The sequence below is a fragment of the Ruditapes philippinarum genome, unplaced genomic scaffold (assembly GCF_026571515.1).
Source record: "Ruditapes philippinarum isolate M1 unplaced genomic scaffold, ASM2657151v2 ctg15045_1_1_1_1, whole genome shotgun sequence".
Lineage (NCBI taxonomy): Eukaryota > Metazoa > Mollusca > Bivalvia > Venerida > Veneridae > Ruditapes > Ruditapes philippinarum.
This window is the reverse complement of record NW_026863955.1, coordinates 1-22,514: the sequence shown is the minus strand read 5'-3', so window position 1 is coordinate 22,514 and position 22,514 is coordinate 1. Positions and strand designations below refer to the sequence as shown.

Below are 22,514 nucleotides of genomic sequence, written 5' to 3'. Positions count from 1 at the left end.
CTTCTTTGACCCTTTAACCTTTTGTACATTATTTATAATTGCAAAAAATAGGAAGTGTATATATTAAAAATAAATTTCTCTAGGTATTCTTGTTCTCAGCTCAGTTTTCCCAGCTCAGCTTTCCTGATTATCTCATAGGCAGTGAAAACACAGGAGTCAAATATACCCGCAACAGTAAATGTTCCTCCTACAATGGCACATACCTACAAATAGTAACAAAAACATACCTATAAATAGTAACAAATACATACCTATAAATAGTAACAAAAACATACCTATAAATAGTAACAAATACATATCTATAAATAGTAAAAAGACATAATAAAGTAACATAAATAAACATTTCAAGTGGCAGGCATCTGCAAGACTTAGTACAGTATAGACCTTTTAATAGTTACATTATAAAATTCAATATGGTGGTTTAATTCTATATATAGTAACATCATTTAAATTCTATAAATAGCAACATAATTTAAATTCTATAAATAGTAACATATTAAAATTTCACACAACAGTAAACATCAATAAATATAAACATGAGAACAAAAAACAGTGGGACATATCTTATTATCTAGCTAAAAAGAGCATTCTAGTATGTTTCAAGTTATTCACCTAATAAACTCAAAGGGCAGTCGCATGGATTATAAGGCACTATATGGATGGCATAAAAAGAAATGCTTAAATGTCATATGACATCATATCTGACTTCAATAAACCAAATGACATCAGGAAATTTACTTCTCCATTCAATTTAATTCAACATTTCTTTTATAAATTTTCATTTTTTATATTAGCATGACTTGTTAGAATAGAATGGAATGGCCGCGTGGATTCAAACCCCATCAGGGGCAAGACTTTGTTTCCTTGAGCAAAAACTTGACATCAGTTGCTTTGTAATGGTTGTTTCCAGGAACAAATTTGAGAGTGTTTCAATAAGCTTATAGCTTTCAACACAATCAAACTAAAACTTATTCGTATAAACACAATGTACAGTTAATCATTCAAATGCTTAGTAATTAATCAATCAAGCCTACCAGACTTTGTGATTATCTTCCTGCAAATATGAACTCAAACAGAGCATAATTCTACAACATTATAATTAAATATAATTCAGCTTTCCACCTACAGATCTTTTTTTTTCTTTCTAACATTAAATTTCAGTTGTGTTTAAGTTGCATCAACATAAGATAAGTCATATGGAAGGTTTCCATCTTTACTGGTGGAGGAAAACCTTAGGTGCCCCTAAATGAATACTTACAATCATAAACATGGACACAAGTAGAACCATCAACATTCTGTAAGATAGCTGGATAGCTTCCTCACATGAAAGAATCCAAAGTCCCTGTCAGGTTTCAAACACACAGCAATGAGAAGCAAATGGTTTAAAGTCAACAACCTTAACCATTTGGCCAAGGATGTTCCCATATACAGAAAAATACTCAAAATGATATAACTTTATCATGCACAAAGATTTTGAGTTTAGAAATATAACATCATGTTTTCAGATGGCCAAACTAGTACTTGGCACATTTTTTAAACATGGGGATATATGTAACATATGAAACAAAACCTTTTTAACTTTACTCAGTTTTTTATAATAATGCTTGGGTCTTGGAAATTTTTAAATAAAAGTTAACATTTAAATACAGTGTGCACACAAATATTAACAAGGTATCTATTAATCATGGCAAAACTTATCACAAAATTATGAATTATTGTAGAAAAGGATGCATCAAGTATCTTACTGACCCTTACTGACATCCTATGATTATCTCTGTAATGTTCTTTTCCCACAAACAATTGAGATTTTAATGTGTGGTTGTCGACTCAATATTTTGGAATATTATTAATTGGAAAATATTTTCTAATCATTAAAAACCATGTTTTATTTTTTTGCTTTGCAAATGAATTTTTCTAGTTGAAATAAACCTATCTTTTATTATGTTATGTTACTTCTTTTCAGCATTTATAAAGAAGGATTGTCGCTGGTGCAACTCAATATAATCTCATATAACAAGGGAGGCTGCTAAATAAAAATTCTGATACTAAAAGTAATAAGCCTATGTCACCAGTATACAGCCAGACCAGCCTGCGCATGTGGAAACCTGCATATTTGTGCAGTCTGACCAGGCTCTATACTGTTTGGTGACCAACTTCAAATTTTCATATTGATATCCCCACAATTGATAACAGACAGTACCTAAAATGGAAGCTGGATAAGTTCATTTTAGAAATTCAGCTGTTTTAGAGTTCAGCTGGTCAGATGTATAGTTTGCTATTATAAAATAATTCAAATTTTTCAGTGAAACTAAAGCCTAAAGAGCTGGGTAGCACATCAATAACAATGACCTGCTTTCAATTTGATATATTGTGCATTATAGATCTAACTATATTAAGACAAGAGGGCCATGATGGCCCTGAAGTCGCTCACCTGTATATAGGCCCCCAGAGCGGGGCCAGTTTAAACCCCAGGGCTATTGTTTGAACAAACTTGGTAGACACCCATTAGAAGATGTTTCATGCTAAACATCTAAAGTCTAGCTGGTCAAGTTTTTTCTTTACACATATAGTTAAAAACAATGACACACCTGGGGCAGAGCCAATTTTGACCCAAGGGCTTTTATTTGAACAATCTTTGTAGACACTTACTAGAATATAGCCCCCCCCCTGGCAGGGCCAATTTTAACCCAAGGGCTTTTATTTGAACAAACTTGGTAGACACCCATAAGAAGATGTTTCATGCTAAACATCTTAGCTCTAGCTCATTGGGTTTCTTAAAAGCAGATTTTTTAAGTTTTTACTATACACATATAGTTAATAATGACACCCCTGGGGCGGGGCCAGTTTTGACCCCAGGGCTTTTATTTGAACAAACTTTGTAAACACTTACTAGAAGATGTTTCATGCTTAATATCTAAACTCTAGCTATTTGGGTTTTTTCAAAGAAGATTTTTAAGTTTTTGCTATACACATATATAAGGAAAATCAATGACCCCCAGGGCGGGGCCAATTTTGACCCCAGGGCTTTTATTTGAACAAACTTGGTAGACACTCATTAGAAGATGTTTCATACTAAATATCTTAGCTCTAGCTCTTTGAGTTCTTTAAAAAAAGGTTTTTTAAGTTTTTACTATATGCATATAGGGAAAATCAATGACCCCCTGGGGCGGGGCCAATTTTGACCCCAGGGCTTTTATTTGAACAAACTTGATAGTCACTCATTAGAAGATGTTTCATGCTAAATATCTAAGCTCTAGCTCTTTGGGTTCTTTAAAAGAAGATTTTTTAAGTTTTTACTATATGCATAAAGGGAAAATCAATGAACCCCTGGGGCGGGGCCAATTTTGACCCAAGGGCTTTTATTTGAACAAACTTGATAAGACACTCATTAAAAGATGTTTCATGCTAAATATCTTAGCTCTAGCTCTTTGGGTTCTTTAAAAGAAGATTTTTTAAGTTTCTACTATATGCATATAGGGAAAATCAATGACCCCCTGGGGCGGGGCCAATTTTGACCCCAGGGCTTTTATTTGAACAAACTTGGTAGACACTCATTAGAAGATGTTTCACGCTAAATATCTTAGCTCAAGCTCTTTGGGTTCTTTAAAAGAAGATATTTTAAGTTTTTACTATATGCATATAGGGATAATCAATGACCCCCTGGGGCTGGGCCAATTTTGACCCCAGGGCTTTTATTTGAACAAACTTGGTAGACACTTACTAGAAGATGTTTCATGCCAAATATCTAAGCTCTAGCTCTTACGGTTTTTTAAAAGAAGATATTTTAAGTTTTTACTATATGCATATAGGGAAAATTAATGACCCCCTGGGGCGGGGCCAATTTTGACACCAGGGCTTTTATTTGAACAAACTTGGTAGACACTCACTAGAAGATGTTTCATGCCAAATATCTAAGCTCTAGCTCTTACGGTTTTTTTAAAGAAGATATTTAAAGTTTTTTCTTTCGGTTGCCATGGCAACCAGAGTTCTGCATGGAATTAAATTCTTTGAACAATTTTTAAAGGTGACCACCAAAGGAACATTCCTGTGAAGTTTGGATGAAATTGGCTTAGTGGTTTATGAGGAGATGTCATTTAAAGTAAAAGTTTACGGACGGACGCCGGACAGACGCCGGACGAAAAGCGATCACAAAAGCTCACCCTGTCACTTTGTGACAGGTGAGCTAAAAAATCACAGCACTAAATTTTGTTAGAATAACTTCAGAAATGAATTAGATAAACAAAGTACAGTACTTATTGTTACTTTAGAAAGACAAACTCTGTGAAGTTTCTTATTTGATATACAATTAAAACTAATTACTTTATCTTTATACTTTTCAACTGTTTGAATGCTAAAGCAATCTTTGCCTAAATAATACTTAAATTAGACCTTCTGCTGTAAAGTCAGGACATTTTATTATTGATAGTGACTCTGAAATTCTTTAATTTTGCTAATGCTGTAATTCATGAGATGTTACTGAAAAAACAAATTCAATGGTTAAAATGGTTAACCTTTTCTTATTCTGTTGCGCGAAGTGTTTTGTTCTGTAAACGAGTTTTGTGTGAATAAATTTAATGTATGTAACTATCCTGTATAGATGAATTGTATTTGGTTCATATTTAATCATGTGCTGAAAAAAAACACCTGAATCTCAGTGATATGAATGGCAATGACTTACACATGTCATGAGTTTAGGGCCAAGAAAAGATGTATATTATAGTCTTTACTGTTAACTGCTAATTGATATTTCTATTATATTGAAACCATTAAACAATCACATTGGAAAGCTACAATTTCATAGCATTGTAAATCCATTATACAAATTAAGTGATGAAAAGGAAAGATTTAATCAATTAACATACAAATATTGTAAGATGATGAAGTGAATGAAGATCAAAGTCTATATGGTCTTGGCTAATGTGATATGCCCTTCATCAAAAGGCCAAGGCAAGTCAGGACCACAGGCTTGGATAATTAACCAGATTTACAATAACTCTTTAATTATATGACTAAATTAAAAAATTTCATTTGTTAAAATTTCAAAGGTGTGTAAATGTTCATATGAATGAGAAATAAAATGCCTTTTTTCCTTCAAAGTTTTTTTGACAGAAAAGATGGCGTCTGAGTTTGTGCTTTACATATGGTGTTTAATCACATACCGGTGCCACTTTGCGGCTCCATAAAAATGGTATTGCACAGCTGTGCAAATATTTTGACATGACGTCATTTGTATTATACAAACGTATGTGTAAAGACGTGCTCAATGTTAGCATTACACTAAATGTAGAGGTGTGTCAATAAAAAAAAGATTTTTTTTTCACTTTGTTTTCGGTATGTGATTAACAGAATATTATATTTGTGTAAGTTCATTACTAAAGTTATTGAACTTGTTAGATAAAATAATATTATGCTCTCAAGAGCCTCACATAATATAACTTTATTAAACTTGTTCAATAAATTCAGTATTAAACTTACACACATTCAATATGCTCTATGTATTAAATAACTTAGTTTTTCATTTGAGGGCTATAAGTACCATATATCCTGTACAGCCTTAAAACCTTTTGGTTTCTATTAATAGATGGTTAAATTTAGCCCCACTCTTTATTACACGGTTTTGTAGTCCATGTCATTTTCTTTTCACCATCAAACGCAACACTGGAAAATTTTAAGTCATATTATTATACAATGTACATGATACTTAATAGTGCTGTATATTTCAGGTGTGGTATATGGGTGTATAGGTATGAAATGTGAAAAGTAAAGTTTATTCAGGATAATGCAAGTGTAATAAAAATATGATTTTTATGTAATAGAACTTTTCTAGCTCACTTTAACAGATCTAATATTTTCAGAAAATATAGAGCTATTCTGATGGATTGTATCTCAAAAGTTTACTATGTATGCAAAGTTGGGGCCACAGAGCAAGTATAAATATTATATGCAATCAACAAAAGTGATGCTTTATCCATTAGAAGGGCCCACATTCATAATTTTCTCTCATCATATTAATTCTGTAAATTGTGTTAAGAAAATGTAAACAAAGCCTTTGAATTTATTTTTCCTTTAAAGAAAATTATATGAATGTAATGTAAAAATTAACCACAATACAATCATAAGGTGTAAAATATGGAAAATCCCAGTTGTGAAAATGACTGCTTACAAATGGGAGTTTATATAGCTTATAAAGTTCAACAACGGTTGCATGTATGCGTAAGAATGTGAAAGATGACATAATAAGGTATATGTTTATACAGGTATTAGAACATGTGTGTAATAGATAATGTGTATCATAATTGTATAGTCTTTACTCAACTATATACGTTGAAAGATACCCAGTATACCTTGAGAAAAAAATGAGTATCTCAGTTGCTAAGCAACCAAACAAATTCCTGGCCCAAAACCAGAGCTTTAGCTAAAAGAAGGGATGAAAATTTGTCACTAAAGTTACTGTAAAAATCAAAGATGGGATAAAGTTAAAACAAAATAAAATGTCAAAAATAAAAACCCAGCTTTGAAAAAGGAATGTGACAAAATAATAAGAGCAAGTTTTGTGTTGTCTAAATGCAAACTGATGATAAACTACTAACAAAGATGAGAACAGCATGAAAACTGAGTTAAGCTTTAGAAAAAGCAAAGTCTATGTTACATATACAACCAGTTAAAAAAAACACCTTGCGCCAATTACTCACGGTTGTCAAGAAGTGATAAAATGGCTTTTGAGATTCCGTATATCGTACGGTGATTGGGCTCATTTCATACTTGAACCAGACTGCAGGCATTCGGTTTGGTATCATCTTTTCCTGTGATTATTTTATTTGACAAAGGGAAAATGAGAAAAAAAACATATTTTAAATAATAATTAAGACCTTGTCACTGATCAGAAAGTAATAGTAATGAGTGATTTAAGAATCAATTAAGCAGGGGAGAGCACTCTGTACCACATTTTTCATGTATATTACCCAATAATATACATGTATATTGTAAAATTCAAACACATAATCTACATCTGCTTGTAAAGATTCCAGAAATCACTCATTACTTTCCATCTGAATCACAAAGTCTTTAATAAACTGTCAATTCTTATAAAGGCACCATACTTTTTTTTTTGCCTTCAATTTATGTTCTTGTTCAACAGTTTCTCTTTTTTTTCCCTAAAATTTTGCCCCCCAAAAAAATGATTATCAAGGGCTATAAATTGTCAAAAAGTATGCTATCTTTACAAAATTTACAGTTTAATGCATGATATAATAAATAAGCTGGAGTTTGAAATTCTAAAGACTTTTCATAATTTTTCATTAAATTTATCAAAATTTTTATTTATTAAAGCATTCTCAGAATAAAAATTTAAAAGAGTGTAACACTGTTTCTAAATTTCAAACTCACAGCTTTAAAGCACATTTGCCCTATTTGACCCGTGTGCATGTTGATTTTCACGGGACAGCTCCACTTACCGTAGTGAGAAAATGATAAAAAGGTTGCCTTCTTTCTGTATACTGTACTGTAATAGGACTCATTTCATATCTGAACCAGATAGCTGGCATCATATATGGCCTCCATGACCATACTGAATTATTTCCTAATCACAATATAAAAACATTCTGATGAAACTACTTTATTATAAAATGTCATCCATAACCAGGTTGGAGTCATACTTATAAAGAAAGACCATCATTTAAAAACAAAGGCCATCATTCAAAAAACATAGACCATCATTTATAAACAAAGATATATAAAAATCTACACCTTTCATTTTTGGTGGATTTCTTTTAAATTTTTTAAAATTCTGATTACAGTATCTACTAAACATGTTTTCACACATTAATGTAAAGACCTCTATAACAACAACTGCAATCACTATATTGTTCTCCTACTAACAGTTTTGACAAGCTAGAGTCGGATCCATTAAATCACCACAACTATTACATTTTACAAAATTATAATATTGTATGTGATGTAACTTATTATCAATTGAACTTGATCCCTGATTGAAAACTTCAAAATTAAGGTGGTTTATAGAAAGAAGAAATAATTTTTTTTTATTTAAGTTATACATTTACATGTATCTCATCATACATCAACTAGTAATAGACATAAAACATTCATACAGCACTATAAGCCTGTATCTCAAACTTTTTGACAAGTCTTTAAAAGAATCTGTCTCTTCTGAAAAAAACATACTGTGTATTAAGAAAAAATATTCCTGTAACAGTAAATACTTTGAGTGGCTTTCTTTAAATGCGCTGTAGCAGAGATCATAAATTCCACTCTTCCGCTCGTAATTATGAATAGAATTTAAGAGAACTCGATGCATGACGAGTAGAAAAATGTTGCCTGCACAATGGATCTAAAAGCTACTCGTCCAGGATGAGTGACTCTGAAAATATTTTTGATGCCTGCTGTAGACTGAGAAATAATAAAGATATTTACCCTATATGAGTATGTATATTGATATGGGAATCGTTTTGAATTATCTTTGTTGACATAAACAGATGGCACTACTCTGATGATGTAATCATGTGTGGCTTGAGCTGAAACATGATAATGTAAGATTAGTTTTAATATTTACCAATCATATAACAGTACATGTTTAACAAGAGCTGTCACAGGAGACAGCGAAGCTCGACTAATAAAATACTGGACGCAGTAAGGAGGACAAAACTATGAAAGAAAAATCAATTATGTATCATAATGTATTAAGTTATAGTAAAAAAATAAATTCCAAGATCAAGGGGAATAATTCTAGAAATAGTCATGCTAGAGTTATGGACCTTGTCACACAACATTTGTGTAATGATAAGAAATATATGTTTGAAGTTTGAAGTAGATACTTTAAAAAGTAAAGAAGTTATTATATTTCTTAAAGAAAATCCTAAGTTCAAAGAGAGATAAATCTGTAAATATTGCTTCAAGAGTTATGAACATTGTCACATAAAATGTAATTGATGATAAGGAATAAGTATTTGAAGTTTGAGGTAGATACCTTTAAAAATAAAAAAGTTATAATAAAAAATAACATTTTTCTAGTAAAAAAATCTAAGTTTATGGGGAGATAATTCTTGCAATATTGGTGCTAGAGTTATGACCCTTGTCACATAAGATGTGGATGATGATAACGTAAATATATTTGAAGTATGAAGTTGATCCCTTTAGAAATAAATAAGTAACAGTAAAGAATAATATTTTTTATGGAAAATTCTAAGTTCAAAGGGAGATAAATCTGAAAATATTGGTGCTAGAGTTATGAACCTTGTCACATAAGATGGGGATGATAATAACGTAAATATATTTGAAGTATGAGGTTGATCCCTTAAGAAATAAAGAAGTAACAGTAAGAAATAGCATTTTTTGAGGAAAATTCTAAGTTCAAGGGGAGATAAATCTGAAAATATTGGTGCTAGAGTTATGAACCTTGTCCCATAAGATGAGAATGTTGATAAGGTACATATATTTGAAGTATGAGGTTGATCCCTTAAGAAATAAATAAGTAACAGTAAAAAATAGTATTTTTTAAGGAAAATTCTAAGTTCAAGGGGAGATAAATCTGAAAATATTGGTGCTAGAGTTATGAACCTTGTCACATAAGATGTGGTTGATGATAAGGAACATATATTTGAAGTTTGAAGTTGATACCTTAAGAAATGACAAAGTTATAGTGAAAAATATTTTACTGCACCAAAACTTTAATCTAAAATCTGGACGCGGACGCCGACGCCGGGGCGAGTAGGACAGCTCTCCATATACTTCGTATAGTCGAGCTAAAGACATATAGATTTTAACGGGATTATACACAATGAAAACTTATGAATCTGATTCAAATAACTATAGTTTGTGTCCAAGCAGTAATCAATGCTGGTGTAGACTCCTGGCATACAGAATAGTCTTTTACTTCAAATATGGAAACAAAGATTATAAATGAAGGGCAGCATTCAATGAATGCATTCCCAAACAAAAGTCTGGACTGACAGCAAGGAGCTCAGCATGACAGCCTTGTTTTAAATAAAGTTAAAAAGCTAAGTGGCTTGATAAAATCTCTTTCTAGTTTCCTTCACTGTACTCAAGCATTGGTAAGGCAGAAACAAGAAATAACATTTTTTTCTTTGTATTTTAAGGAATATCATTAATTTAAGTGTTTTCTCACTTACCATTTCCATTTGTTTTATCTAAACTTTCCATGGGGTTAAAAGAACCTCTCACATTCTGTAAACATAAATCATTAAAAATTATTCACAGTAGTTAACCATGTAAGTTTTTTGTAATGGCTGAGTATTTAAAAAATAGATATATATTAAGCTTAAGCTCTGGAATTTGAATCTCACAATATTCCAGCTTTCTAATACAATTTATTATGTCATTTAAAACAAATCAAACTTCTACTCCTGAAAATATTTGCCAACTTGTGTTTTTTTTCATAAATCAAGAAAAGTCAATTCATTTCTTAAGATAAAATAACTTGGAAAGCTGCATTTCTTAATAACAATGAACTATTATTTGGATAACACACTTTTTGTGACAATTTTGATATTCAAGAGGTTCTTGAATAGTGGAAACTAGAAATGTGTCCATAGGACACGGGTGCCCCCACCGCGCCACTGTTCTGTCAATCTTTTTACTAAGTCAAGGGAAATAACTCTACAAATACTGGATAAATCCACAAGCAAAACCCCAGGTGCAAATCTAAAATATGCTGAGCAACCTGCCTATAAGGTTTAATGACTATGTCAAATCCTTTTTGAGAAACTTGCGACACAAGTTGAAAATTGCAAAAATTTTCTAAGTGAAGGGCAATAACTCTAAAAATACTAAATAAATCCAGACGAAAATACCTGGTGCACAACTACACATGCTAATCAATATTCCTGTAAAGTTACATGATTCTAGGTCAAATACTTTTTTAGTTACCTGCGACACATGTTGAAAATTGCAAAATTTTACTAACTCAAGGGCAATAACTCTGAAAATACTAAAAATATCCAGACGAAAATACCAAGGTGCACAACTACACATACTGATCAACATTCCTGTAAAGTTTCATGACTCTAGGTCAAATACTTTTTGAGTTACATGCGACACAAGTTGAAAATTGCAAAATTTTACTAAGTCAAGGGCAATAACTCTGAAAATACTTAAAATATCCAGATGAAAATACCCAGGTGCACAACTACACATGCTGATCAACATTCCTGTAAAGTTTCATGACTAGGTCAAATACTTTTTGAGTTACATGCGACACAAGTTGAAAATTGCAAAATTTTACTAAGTCAAGGGCAATAACTCTGAAAATACTTAAAATATCCAGACGAAAATACCCAGGTGCACAACTACACATGCTGATCAACATTCCTGTAAAGTTTCATGACTCTAGGTCAAATACTTTTTGAGTTACATGCGACACAAGTTGAAAATTGCAAAATTTAACTAAGTCAAGGGCAATAACTCTGAAAATGCTAAAAATATCCAGACGAAAATACCCAGGTGCACAACTACACATGCTGATCAACATTCCTGTAAAGTTTCATGACTCTAGGTCAAATACTTTTTGAGTTACGTGCGACACAAAAGTGAACGGACGGACGGACGGACGGACGGACAAGGGTAAATCTAAATGCCCGCCACTAACGTGGGGGCACAAACAAGGGTAAATCTAAATGCCCGCCACTAACGTGGGGGCACAAAAATTAAGTCACCACAAATTTAACTTATTTTACAGTAATCAAAAATTAAGAATTATTTTATAAACCTACTTTTCCTTCCTCTAAGTCCATACCGAACCTGAGTTTATGAACAACATGTCTCATGTCACCTTGAGCTGGCTGGTTCTTTGCTGCATGTGTTGAAACATGAAAATTACCTGGAACCTAAAGAAGAAAAATTACTTAAAAGTTTTTTCTCATATAAAGTTACTTGGAACATAAACAAGAACTGTCGGAGGACAGTAACGCTCGACTATTCGAAAATTTGTCACAAGGGTGTTTCATTGAGTATAATAATGCTTACCTATATGGATACATTAAATTGTACGAAAAGGTACAAACCCTTCAAGTTTCAATACAATCACAGAGAACAAGTCTGTGAAGTTTCAATCAATTCCCTTCAGTAGTTATGGAGATACAAGCTTACACACAAAAACTTAACCACGAATTTATGAATCGAAAAAGGGGAATAATTATGCGAATATCAGAGTTATGGCACTTGTGCCAATCATCTTAAATAATCACAGAGACCAAGCGTGTGAAGTTTCAATCCATTCCCTTCAGTAGTTATGGAGATACCAGCTTACACGTAAAAACTTAACCAAGAATTTCTAAGATAAAAAAGTGGCATAATTATGCAAAAAAGCAAATCAGAGTTATGGGACTTGTGCCAATCATCTTAGATAATCACAGAGACCAAGTGTGTGAAGTTCCAATCCATTCCCTTCAGTAGTTATGGAGATACCAGCTTACACGCAAAAACTTAACCAAGAATTTCTAAGTCGAACAAGGGGCATAATTATGTAAAAAAGCAAATCAGAGTTATGGGACTTGTGCCAATCATCTAAGATAATCACAGAGAACAAGTGTGTGAAGTTTCAATCCATTCCCTTCAGTAGTTATGGAGATACCAGCTTACATACAAAAACTTAACCAAGAATTTCTAAGTCGAAAAAGGGGCATTTTTAGGGTTGGACACCGGTTCCCGGTATCGGTCCTATACCGAATAGTAACTTCGTAAATTACCGGTATATACCGTTTCGTAAAATACCGGTACTGGATTTGATACTTTTGTAATTTTGTAAAAAAAATAATTTAATAGTCAATATGTCAAAAAATAAGAAGATTTTTAAATGAAAACAGCCTACAAACACGTAAAACAAACTATGAACTACTATTATCATGCGGCGAGTACGGCTTTCGCGGCAAAGTTGAAGTTTGTGACGCGGCGATATTTTTGTAAAAGTCTTGTGCCGCTTATGTTCAAGATAATAATATTTTTTACTCGGCAGGAAAAAATGATTATTTAAACTGATTTTAGTAAAAGTTTGTAAGTTTTAAATGTCAAAGAAACAACGAGAAAACAAATCAAATACTTGAGTAATCATCGGCACATCGCACACAGTCCTTCCAAACACATCGCACACAGCTTTTGCCGTAATGACAATTAAATCCAACATATGACAATTGTTTGTTCAAACAATGCTTTTAAAAATAATTAAATCCTGTTTTCAGTTTAAGTTTCCAAACACTCATAATGAATAAATATTTAATGATTCCAGGTTCTTTTCTTCCATTACCACATGTACAAATCTACACGTGAATTACGATTTGAACATAAATGTGGCCGAACTATTCCAACAAAATATGCCTCCTTTTGTTGTTTGTGTAACACTGAACTGTTATTAAACATGTATACATTTTTTTAACAAAAGAATGCTGACAGAACTTCAGTCAAAAAGTGTGAATGTCGGCCGCTCTTTGATGGTGATAGAGTAACAACATCAAAGGGAGGCATATTCTTTTGAATAGCCTATGATGCACCTGTCAAAGGTCAACTTGTGTGTATTACACATTTAGATCACTGAAACATATTTCATATAGTGTTTTGTAGGATTTTTTGCAAATGTTGGCTAGTATTTTTGCGTATTTGAGCAGAATGGAATTATGAAATTTGGTGAGGACAATACCCTTTTTTTCTGTAGCAAGATGTTCACTGTGCATGCTATTGAAAAATAAAAGATGTATAAAATTGAAAAGTAAATTCAATATTAATAAATACCAAATTCTTATTATTTGTAAAGCATAGGTATTTGCTTTATGACTTCTACAAGGACTAATATTAGGTTATTATGAAAATGTAAACAAGTCATTTTGGAAACAGTCTATGCATATACATGTTTTTCCAAATTTCTAAGTTAATTACTGGTGGAAAATATGTTTGTGCTGTTGTAGTAAAACAGACTGAAAACAAGTGACTTTGTAAAAACATCTAATGAAATTTCTTTCATGTAATTCCAAATTGCAAAGTAAGCCAACCAATCCAGTGATTTCATTTATTACAGTAAACAATAATGTGATTTAAAAAAGAATATCAGCATCAGAATAAAATTTCTACACAGTAATAATAATAGCTGTAAGAAAATAATAGATAACCAACTATCTTAAATTCTTTCAGATGTAGAGATATCAAGATTAAAACAATAATTTGTAGACTTCTCAGCTGCAGACCGCTGTCCTGCATAAGATATTTTTCTGTGTTTAAATTATGTCATGTTCTTTTGATGAAAAAGTAAAAGTATTTTACAATTAACATGTGTAAATGTTGTAAAAAAGAGTAAACACAAAACAACAAAACATGGAACTTGAGAAAAGTATACTTTACAGCATGAAATTTCAGAAAGACCAGTAATGTAACATATTTATTTTCTAGCACTATATGTTGTATCTCTTCAGTTCTTATACTTGCAGCAAAGGGTTTGATGTGGTATTGTAAAAGTATCAGTATCAGTATCGATAAAATACCCGTATCGTTTCGTCAGTACCGGTATCGGTATCGGACCGTTTCGTGAAGAACGATATCCAACCCTAGGCATTTTTATGTAAAAAAGCAAATCAGAGTTATGGGACTTGAGCAAATCATCTAAGATAATCACAGAGAACAAGTGTGTGAAGTTTCAATCCATTCCCTTCAGTAGTTATCGAGATACCAGCTTACATACAAAAACTTAACCACAAATTTCTAAGTCGAAAAAGGGGCATAATTATGTAAAAAAGCAAATCAGAGTTATGGGACTTGTGCCAATCATCTTAGATAATCACAGAGAACAAGTGTGTGAAGTTTCAATCCATTCCCTTCAGTAGTTATGGAGATACCAGCTTACATACAAAAACTTAACCAAGAATTTCTAAGTCGAAAAAGGGGCATAATTATGTAAAAAAGCAAATAAGAGTTATGGGACTTGTGCCAATCATCTTAGATAATCACAGAGAACAAGTGTGTGGAGTTTCAATCCATTCCCTTCAGTAGTTATGGAGATACCAGCTTACATACAAAAACTTAACCAAGAATTTCTAAGTCGAAAAAGGGCCATAATTATGTAAAAAAGCAAATCAGAGTTATGGGACTTGTGCCAATCATCTTAGATAATCACAGAGAACAAGTGTGTGAAGTTTCAATCCATTCCCTTCAGTAGTTATGGAGATACCAGCTTACATACAAAAACTTAACCACAGGGACGCCGACGCCGACAAATGGGTGACTGCATTAGCTCGATTATTCTACGAATAGTCGAGCTAAAAAACAAAATTACAGACATACAAATACCGGAACATTTAAACTAAAATAAAACAAGAGGGCCATGATGGCCCTGAGGTCGCTCACCTGTATATAGGCCCCCCCCAACCCCCACCCACCCACCCCCCCCCCCCAACGTTGCAGGGCCAATTTTACCCAAGGGCTTTTATTTGAACAAACTTGGTAGACACCCATAAGAAGATGTTTCATGCTAAACATCTAAGCTCTAGCTCATTGGGCTTTTTAAAAGAAGATTTTTTTTAAGTTTTTACTATACACATATAGTTAAAAACAATGACATCCCTAGGGCCAGGCCAGTTTTGACCCCAGGGCTTTTATTTGAACAAACTTTGTAGACACTTACTAGAAGATGTTTCTTGCTTAATATCTAAACTCTAGCTATTTGGGTTTTTTCAAAGAAGATTTTAAGTTTTTGCTATACACATATAAAGAAAATCAATGACCCCCGGGGCGGGGCCAATTTTGACCCCAGGTCTTTTATTTGAACAAACTTTGTAGACACTAACTAAAAGATGTTTCATGCTTAATATCTTAACTATATCTATTTGGGTTTTTTCAAAGAAGATTTTTTAAGTTTTTGCTATACACATATAAGGAAAATCAATGACCCCCGGGCGGTGCCAATTTTGACCCCAGGGCTTTTATTTGAACAAACTTGGTAGACACCTATTAGAACATGTTTGATGCTAAATATTTTAGCCATTGCTCTTTGAGGTCTTTAAAAGAAGATTTTTTAAGTTTTTACTATATGCATATAGGGAAAATCAATGACCCCCCGGGGCGGGGCCAATTTTGACCAAAAGGCTTTTATTTGAACAAACTTGGTAGACACTTATTAGAACATGTTTGATGCTAAATATCTTAGCTCTAGCTCTTTGGGTTCTATAAAAGAAGATTTTTTAAGTTTTTACTATATGCATATAGGGAAAATCAATGACCCCCCGGGGCAGGGCCAATTTTGACCCAAGGGCTTTTATTTGAACAAACTTGGTAGACACTTATTAGAACATGTTTCATGCTAAATATCTTAGCTCTAACTCTTTTGGTTCTTTAAAAGAAGATATTTAAAGTTTTTTCTTTCGGTTGCCATGGCAACCAGAGTTCTGCATGGAATTAAATTCTTTGAACAATTTTTAAAGGTAAAAATAATTATACAATGCTTTTTTAACAAAGTTTTCCAAGTCTCGTTATACAGTAAAACCTGGGAAAAAAGTCATCAAAGGGAGAAACTAAACATGAGATAATTTAGCAAAAATACTACTCAGTAGTATCTGGCTTTAGAAATGCATTCCAAATTTTGTAGTAAACAAATATTTCAAGTTTAAATCAAATATCTTTGATAGTTTTTGACCTTAATGTTTTATCTTAAAATCAGTGCGACAGGCAGAACTTACCAAGATGTATTAACATATGAAGTTTCAATGTTATAATTTTATTAGTATTGCAGTTCATGACTTTAACGAAAGCCATAAAGATAAACCAACGCCAATGCCTTCAAGTGGGTTATGACTTTTTTCTTCAAATTCTTTGTCAGAATTATACACAAATTTACATATCATCTGCTTTCTTATTAATGTTATATGTAGGGCTGTCATTGAAAATCGCAATATCAATATATCATTGATATTCAACAATCTCTGGAATATCAATTTACAATAGTGATACAATTCAAAACCTGTTTCTTCATGTCTAGTGATAATATCACTCTACTTTGTGTAAAGGGAAAAAGTCACTTTTTTTCAACACTGGATTTAATTTTCAGAGCTCTCTATGATATAATAACAGGTAAACATACTTTCCATTGGTGTTCTGTGTTTGTGATGTATAAATCATACTTGCATATACCGTGATAACAGTTTAATGTACAAGCTATTGAATTTGATATATCAATATATCGTTGATATTCAGCTTTTGATATATGAATACTATTACAAAATTTTTCATCAATGACAGCCCAAGTTATATGAGCCATGTCACGACAAAACCAACATAGTGCGTTTGCGACCAGCATGGATCCAGGCCAGCCTGCGCATCCGCGCAGTCTGATCAGGATCCATGCTGTTTGCTATCGGTTTCTCTACTTGTTATAGAGTTCGTAAGCGAACAGCATGAGCCCTGATCAGACTGCGCGGATGCGCATGCTGGTCTGGATCCATGCTGCTCGCAAATGCACCATGTTGGTTTTGTCGTGACGAGGCTCATATGTGTTTTCCCACAAACCTTGTTTATTAAGAAATGTGTTTCCATTCTACAGCCATTATCTTCATTCTGTGGGATTTTTTCTGTGTTGTCCTGGAAACCAACTTCATGTCTTCCCATATCATCCTGAATGTCCAATCCTACAACTAGATAATTAAAGAAAATTTATAATGAATATTCATCAATTTTACTTAAAATTTTCTGTACAGTTTAAGAATATGAAAATTATGATATATGTGTTCTCAGACGTATTTTTTCTCTCTAAATTTAACTTGTAAGCATTATTTAAAAAAGTCTATCAGTTTGTTTTACTCCTTTGAAATTGTGTTCAAACTGTACAATTTACTTCCCCACCCTGCCCTCATGCTACATTGGTACACAGACAGACTTTTATGGTCACTAACAAGGACGTACGTATTAAAGAGTACTTTTGATAAAATATCAGTAACTTCTAGTGATGCAGTTATGATTAATTTAACATCTAATAAGGAACTCATGTGAGGGATTCTTTTTTCTCATGCATTTTTAAAACAATCACTCTTTCAATTAAAGTATTATCAATATGGTAGAATTGTTACTAACACAAATAGTAACTTGTATTGTGCACATTAAAAGAGCCTAACATAACTAATACCTTCAACCTGCTGGCTTTATGTAATGGATTTTCATTCAAAGTTTAAAGGCCCATTATGCCCAAAAATGCTTTTTATTCTTATTTTGAAAAAGCTTTTTATTTTTAGTGTTTTATAATAGTTTGCAAAAAGATACTTTTTGGATGAATACCTGAACCTTCTTTTGCTTACATTGCTTGTTGGCTAAAAGTACATAATAATTTATAGAGATTTTGAATTTTGTGTAGAAGTCAAAACACTTCTTTGTCTACATTTTGCCACTTTTTTTAACAAATAACTTCACATTCAGTGCTTCTTTCTACAAGTAATAAGCATCTTACTCATTTTTGCAATTCTAAACAGTGAAAATATATTTGTTTCTGAGGCTTTTTGTGTCTTTAAGGGATTTTAATAACTGATGTATCAACAGTTAGAGTATGGTAAGACGGCAGGTGGATGTGCAAGCTGGTCTGGATCTATACTGGTGGCAAAGGTTTAGTCATTACTTTAGTTCCAGCAGATTAAACTCTTGTGATAAATACAAATAATGGTATCATCTGTATATTGTAACTTAATTGTAATGTAAGAGTAATCTCCTTATGAACAGCTGTTTCACAAATGACCTAGATAAGATGTATGTACAACAAAGTCACAGGGCCAATGTAGACAGATTATTGTAGGCTAAACTTTGACATGCCTGAAAACTTTACAAGGTCTATTAATTTTGGGTAATTAAAATACATTGCTAGTTTCTACAGAAGCGTCCTTGTGCCAATTTAACATGTTCTATAAAAAACTCCTATGAAGGAGATAGAAAAGCCTAATTAGGAGTTTATAACTCCTACATAGGACTTTTTAACTCCTACATAGGACTTTTAAACTCCTACGTAGGACTTTTAAACTCCTATGTAGGACTTTTTAACTCCTACGTAGGACTTTTTAACTCCTACATAGGACTTTGTAAGTCCTACATAGGACTTTGTAACTACTACGTAGGAGATAAAAAACGTAGGAATTACCTTTTTTTTAAAAGAACATCAGAAGGCTTCCGTAAGTTTCCTGTTATCTAATTAATTGTTTTTTCAAGTTTAGATTACAGTCAAAAATAATTTCACAGAGATTATGTTATGACTGACAAGTATGGATCTATCATTTGTTATACGTCCACTTAAATTGACAAAATAAATTCATTTTTTCCATTCCCTGAGGTGTGTAATACTTACATTCACATTTTGTGTTCATCAAAGTTATGTTTAAGAATACAGGAATTTTCTCAGAGTATTTCACTGGGTCGTCAACTATCAGCTCACTTACTCTGAAATAAAACAAACAAAGTTAGTGTAGGATTGCCTACATCATTACATATAATATATTTAAAACCTTACTATTATCAAGATCATCAGAAAAAAACTAAACTAAGCTTTACCTAAAACCATTACCGGTAAACGTATTAACTAAAAAGCATGTTAAGTGATGGTTTTTGAACTAGTGGTTTTAAAGCTTCCCAACAACACTAATAAATCTGTTTATTTTGGTTTAAAAACACAATACCTTGTAATGTAACTTTTCAAACATCAGGCAATTTGTTTTTAATAAAAAATGAAGTTTCATAGATAAAATGAGAAGTAAGTAATTCATAGAAAGTATTTTACACACTGGACAACATTGTATATCACCTGAATGAAACTGTCTACTATTATGCACATGTGTATCTTATAATATCCATTGTTGGATCTGTATGGCATTTTGGTGAGCCTCATTCATTTATTCTTCTATACCTTTAACTCATATAGACAATTATGCCAGATTCTATTAAAAACCAATCCGGTTTTAACAACGGTCATAGGCCCAGTCTAACAAATATCTGTCCCATTCTATTAAAATGATTGCAGCAAAGACGTCGCAGATAAACTGACAAAATCACAGACAGATCGACACATGGATAATGCAATTTCAAAAACCTACTTTTTGAAATTTTTTTAGCAGTGGCAGATAATAACTTACACTTCATGTTGAAGAAATCCAGCAAGCTCTGACAGGAATAGGTAGAGCATAAACAGTACACTGCATATAGATATACATGCTCCAGTCAATGTAGGCTGTGTTAAATCTTTAGGTACCTTACGGTATATGTCAAACCTGAAATACATAAAAGCTGAGGTTAACAAGAGCTGTAAGTATGACAGAACGCTCTCTTTTTTCTCAGTGCTAGATTGTAAAACAAAAGTCTGGATAATGTGAAATTTTCTGAGTTGAAAATGGGGCTATAATTCTGTCAAATCAAGGTAAGACTGTAAAGGGCCTTAGATCATGGTCATCTATCATGCCCTCAAATTCCGTAATGTCCCCATGAAAGTATTTTGAAGTAGAATATAAAAGCAGTGTATTCTTCTGACATGTTTTAACATGATAAAGGCGGCATTAAACAAGTTTGCAGTAAGTCACACAATAAAGACTATCTTAACAGGATATAAAAATGCGTATATAACATCAACATCATCTGTTGCTGAAGCACTTGCAAAATAACAGTTAGGCCACATTGCAAGGCCTGACAAAATATTTGATGCTGACTTCTTTAAATCTACTCAGAACTTTAGATGAAACACTTCAAATGGCATAGTATTTTAGGTAAACAGGGTGTCCGTTTGATCCTTGAAATGACTCTCTGACCCTTCAAATTTCCTTAAGGCCTGATTTGACCATCATAATTTTAACTGGAAGGTCAAATTTTGATAAAATCATGGGGATTTGGATTTGAAGTTGGCAAAACTTAGTTCATACTGATCAAAATGACCCTCAATATTCCATGGCTAGTGGAACCTCTGTAATAAATTATATGTGTATTACATGTTTTCTAATTCTGAAAGTGAAAATTCATCATTTCAAAGAAACAAAATTTCAAATCTACAGTAAACAAAAGAGGTGATCCGAGCACTAGGTCACTGTGCCAGTGTGGGTGGAGCTTTGGCTTGCCCAGCTTTAGACTACATGTGTATATTTAAAAAGAAATAAGAAAAAAAAACAACTAAAGAATATATAGAATTCTATACCTATCAATGAAATTTTCAGTATCAGTTTTAGTTGGGTGCCGCCATTTTCAATGTAACTCAGTTGTAATAGGTGGGGTATTCCAGTGATGGAACAAGTGCTGATTTTCAGATTAATAGCGCTTTCGAAGAGCTGACCCGAAGAGCCTGCTCGCAAAGCAAGCTTTATGGTAACGCGAGTACCTGATAGATAGTGATGGTTTTGAAAACTTTCATCGGAAGTACTGAATTGACACATCGCAATTTTTCTAATTACAAGATAACAATAAAAGCCGAGGTATTCTGACTGAAAACATCAGTGTAGATTGGTGTCCTTCGCACTTTTATAGGAATCATAATAGGACAGGGAACCAGAATAAACAGAAGCAGTGTATAAAATAACAAATGACAGTTTTAAAAACGGAAAATGTGAAATAAAAATGACGATTATTTTATACTATTTCACAGTAAAAGTAAATCGAGCTCGCTTTGAGGCTTTGCCGTTTTCATATTAATGCAATACATCATAATACAATAATCAAACGGAAGCGTCCATGCATGAACGTAGGACACCTTTAAAACAGAAAAAATGAACAATTTTTTTAACCGACTTCACGTTCATAGGCTTTGCCTAATTTCATATTATTTTTATCTGTTAATTATCTAGCCACATGATTTTCTACAAAAAAAGCTACATGATGACACAGACACTTGGAGTATGGACCCCGCCCTACTCCGCCCCTGAATATTAAAAACTAAAAGTATTGTTTATTACAAGAATTAGTTTTAAATTTGTGCTTATATTAGTATGAGACGGTTAAGTGTCTAACACGTGAACAAGTTTGAATATAATTTCTTAACGTTTTAAAAAAGTCAATTTTTTACCAACGCTTCAATTTCCTGAAGAGACCAAGCTTCGAAATGTAAACACAACTGACCTACATATATTTCAGGTATTTATGTTATCGCATGCCATTTATTCTGGTATAAATCAGTCGATGCATATATTCCTTTAATAAATAAATGCATGTTATAATCAGATTGTAACTTTCTTCCAAGCTTTGCACATTCAATTATATTTTCCTAACCGTGTCACATGCTTCTTTACGAATTCATGACGACTTGAATGTTTCCCGTAAATTACAGCGGGAAAATCGCTGGGAAAAAGAAATTCAATCGCAATTACTCGGCCCTTTCGGTCAGTCTTCTTGATTTGATTTCTTTACTGATTAGGGGAAGTAACCGCTGCGGGGTTTTGGTTCTCGGCATGGAAATGAAAGCACAAAACAGTGCCAAAACTCATTCCAGTCGCCTCACATCAAAGGAAACCGTATGTTGTTATCTTTATGAAATTATGGTATTTTAGGGACTTTTTTAAAAGCGGTTA

At 32.7% G+C, this 22,514-nt stretch overlaps 1 protein-coding gene across 1 annotated transcript; it reads right to left on the bottom strand.

The window, feature by feature from the left end:
* Nucleotides 1–63: 63 nt before the first annotated feature.
* Nucleotides 64–20,237, bottom strand: LOC132723933 (endoplasmic reticulum-Golgi intermediate compartment protein 1-like). Its single transcript, XM_060708741.1, has 8 exons — nucleotides 20,106–20,237; nucleotides 19,325–19,416; nucleotides 17,512–17,636; nucleotides 11,745–11,858; nucleotides 10,146–10,200; nucleotides 8,431–8,531; nucleotides 7,455–7,579; nucleotides 64–203 (listed from the first exon to the last, which is right to left on the bottom strand). Exons 1-7 carry the CDS (start codon nucleotides 20,153–20,155, stop codon nucleotides 7,544–7,546), a joined length of 573 nt encoding a protein of 190 aa, XP_060564724.1. The 5' UTR covers nucleotides 20,156–20,237; the 3' UTR covers nucleotides 64–203; nucleotides 7,455–7,543.
* Nucleotides 20,238–22,514: the final 2,277 nt, after the last annotated feature.

Coding starts and splice junctions, on each gene's coding strand:
- LOC132723933 (XM_060708741.1), bottom strand. CDS start 20,155: ATGCTCTACCTATTCCTGTCAGAGCTTGCTGGATTTCTTCAACATGAA. Junction 11,859..17,511: donor CACATTTCTTAATAAACAAG/GTTTGTGGGAAA, acceptor TTTCTTCTTTAG/GTTCCAGGTAATTTTCATGT. Junction 8,532..10,145: donor AGATAAAACAAATGGAAATG/GTAAGTGAGAAA, acceptor ATCATGTTTCAG/CTCAAGCCACACATGATTAC.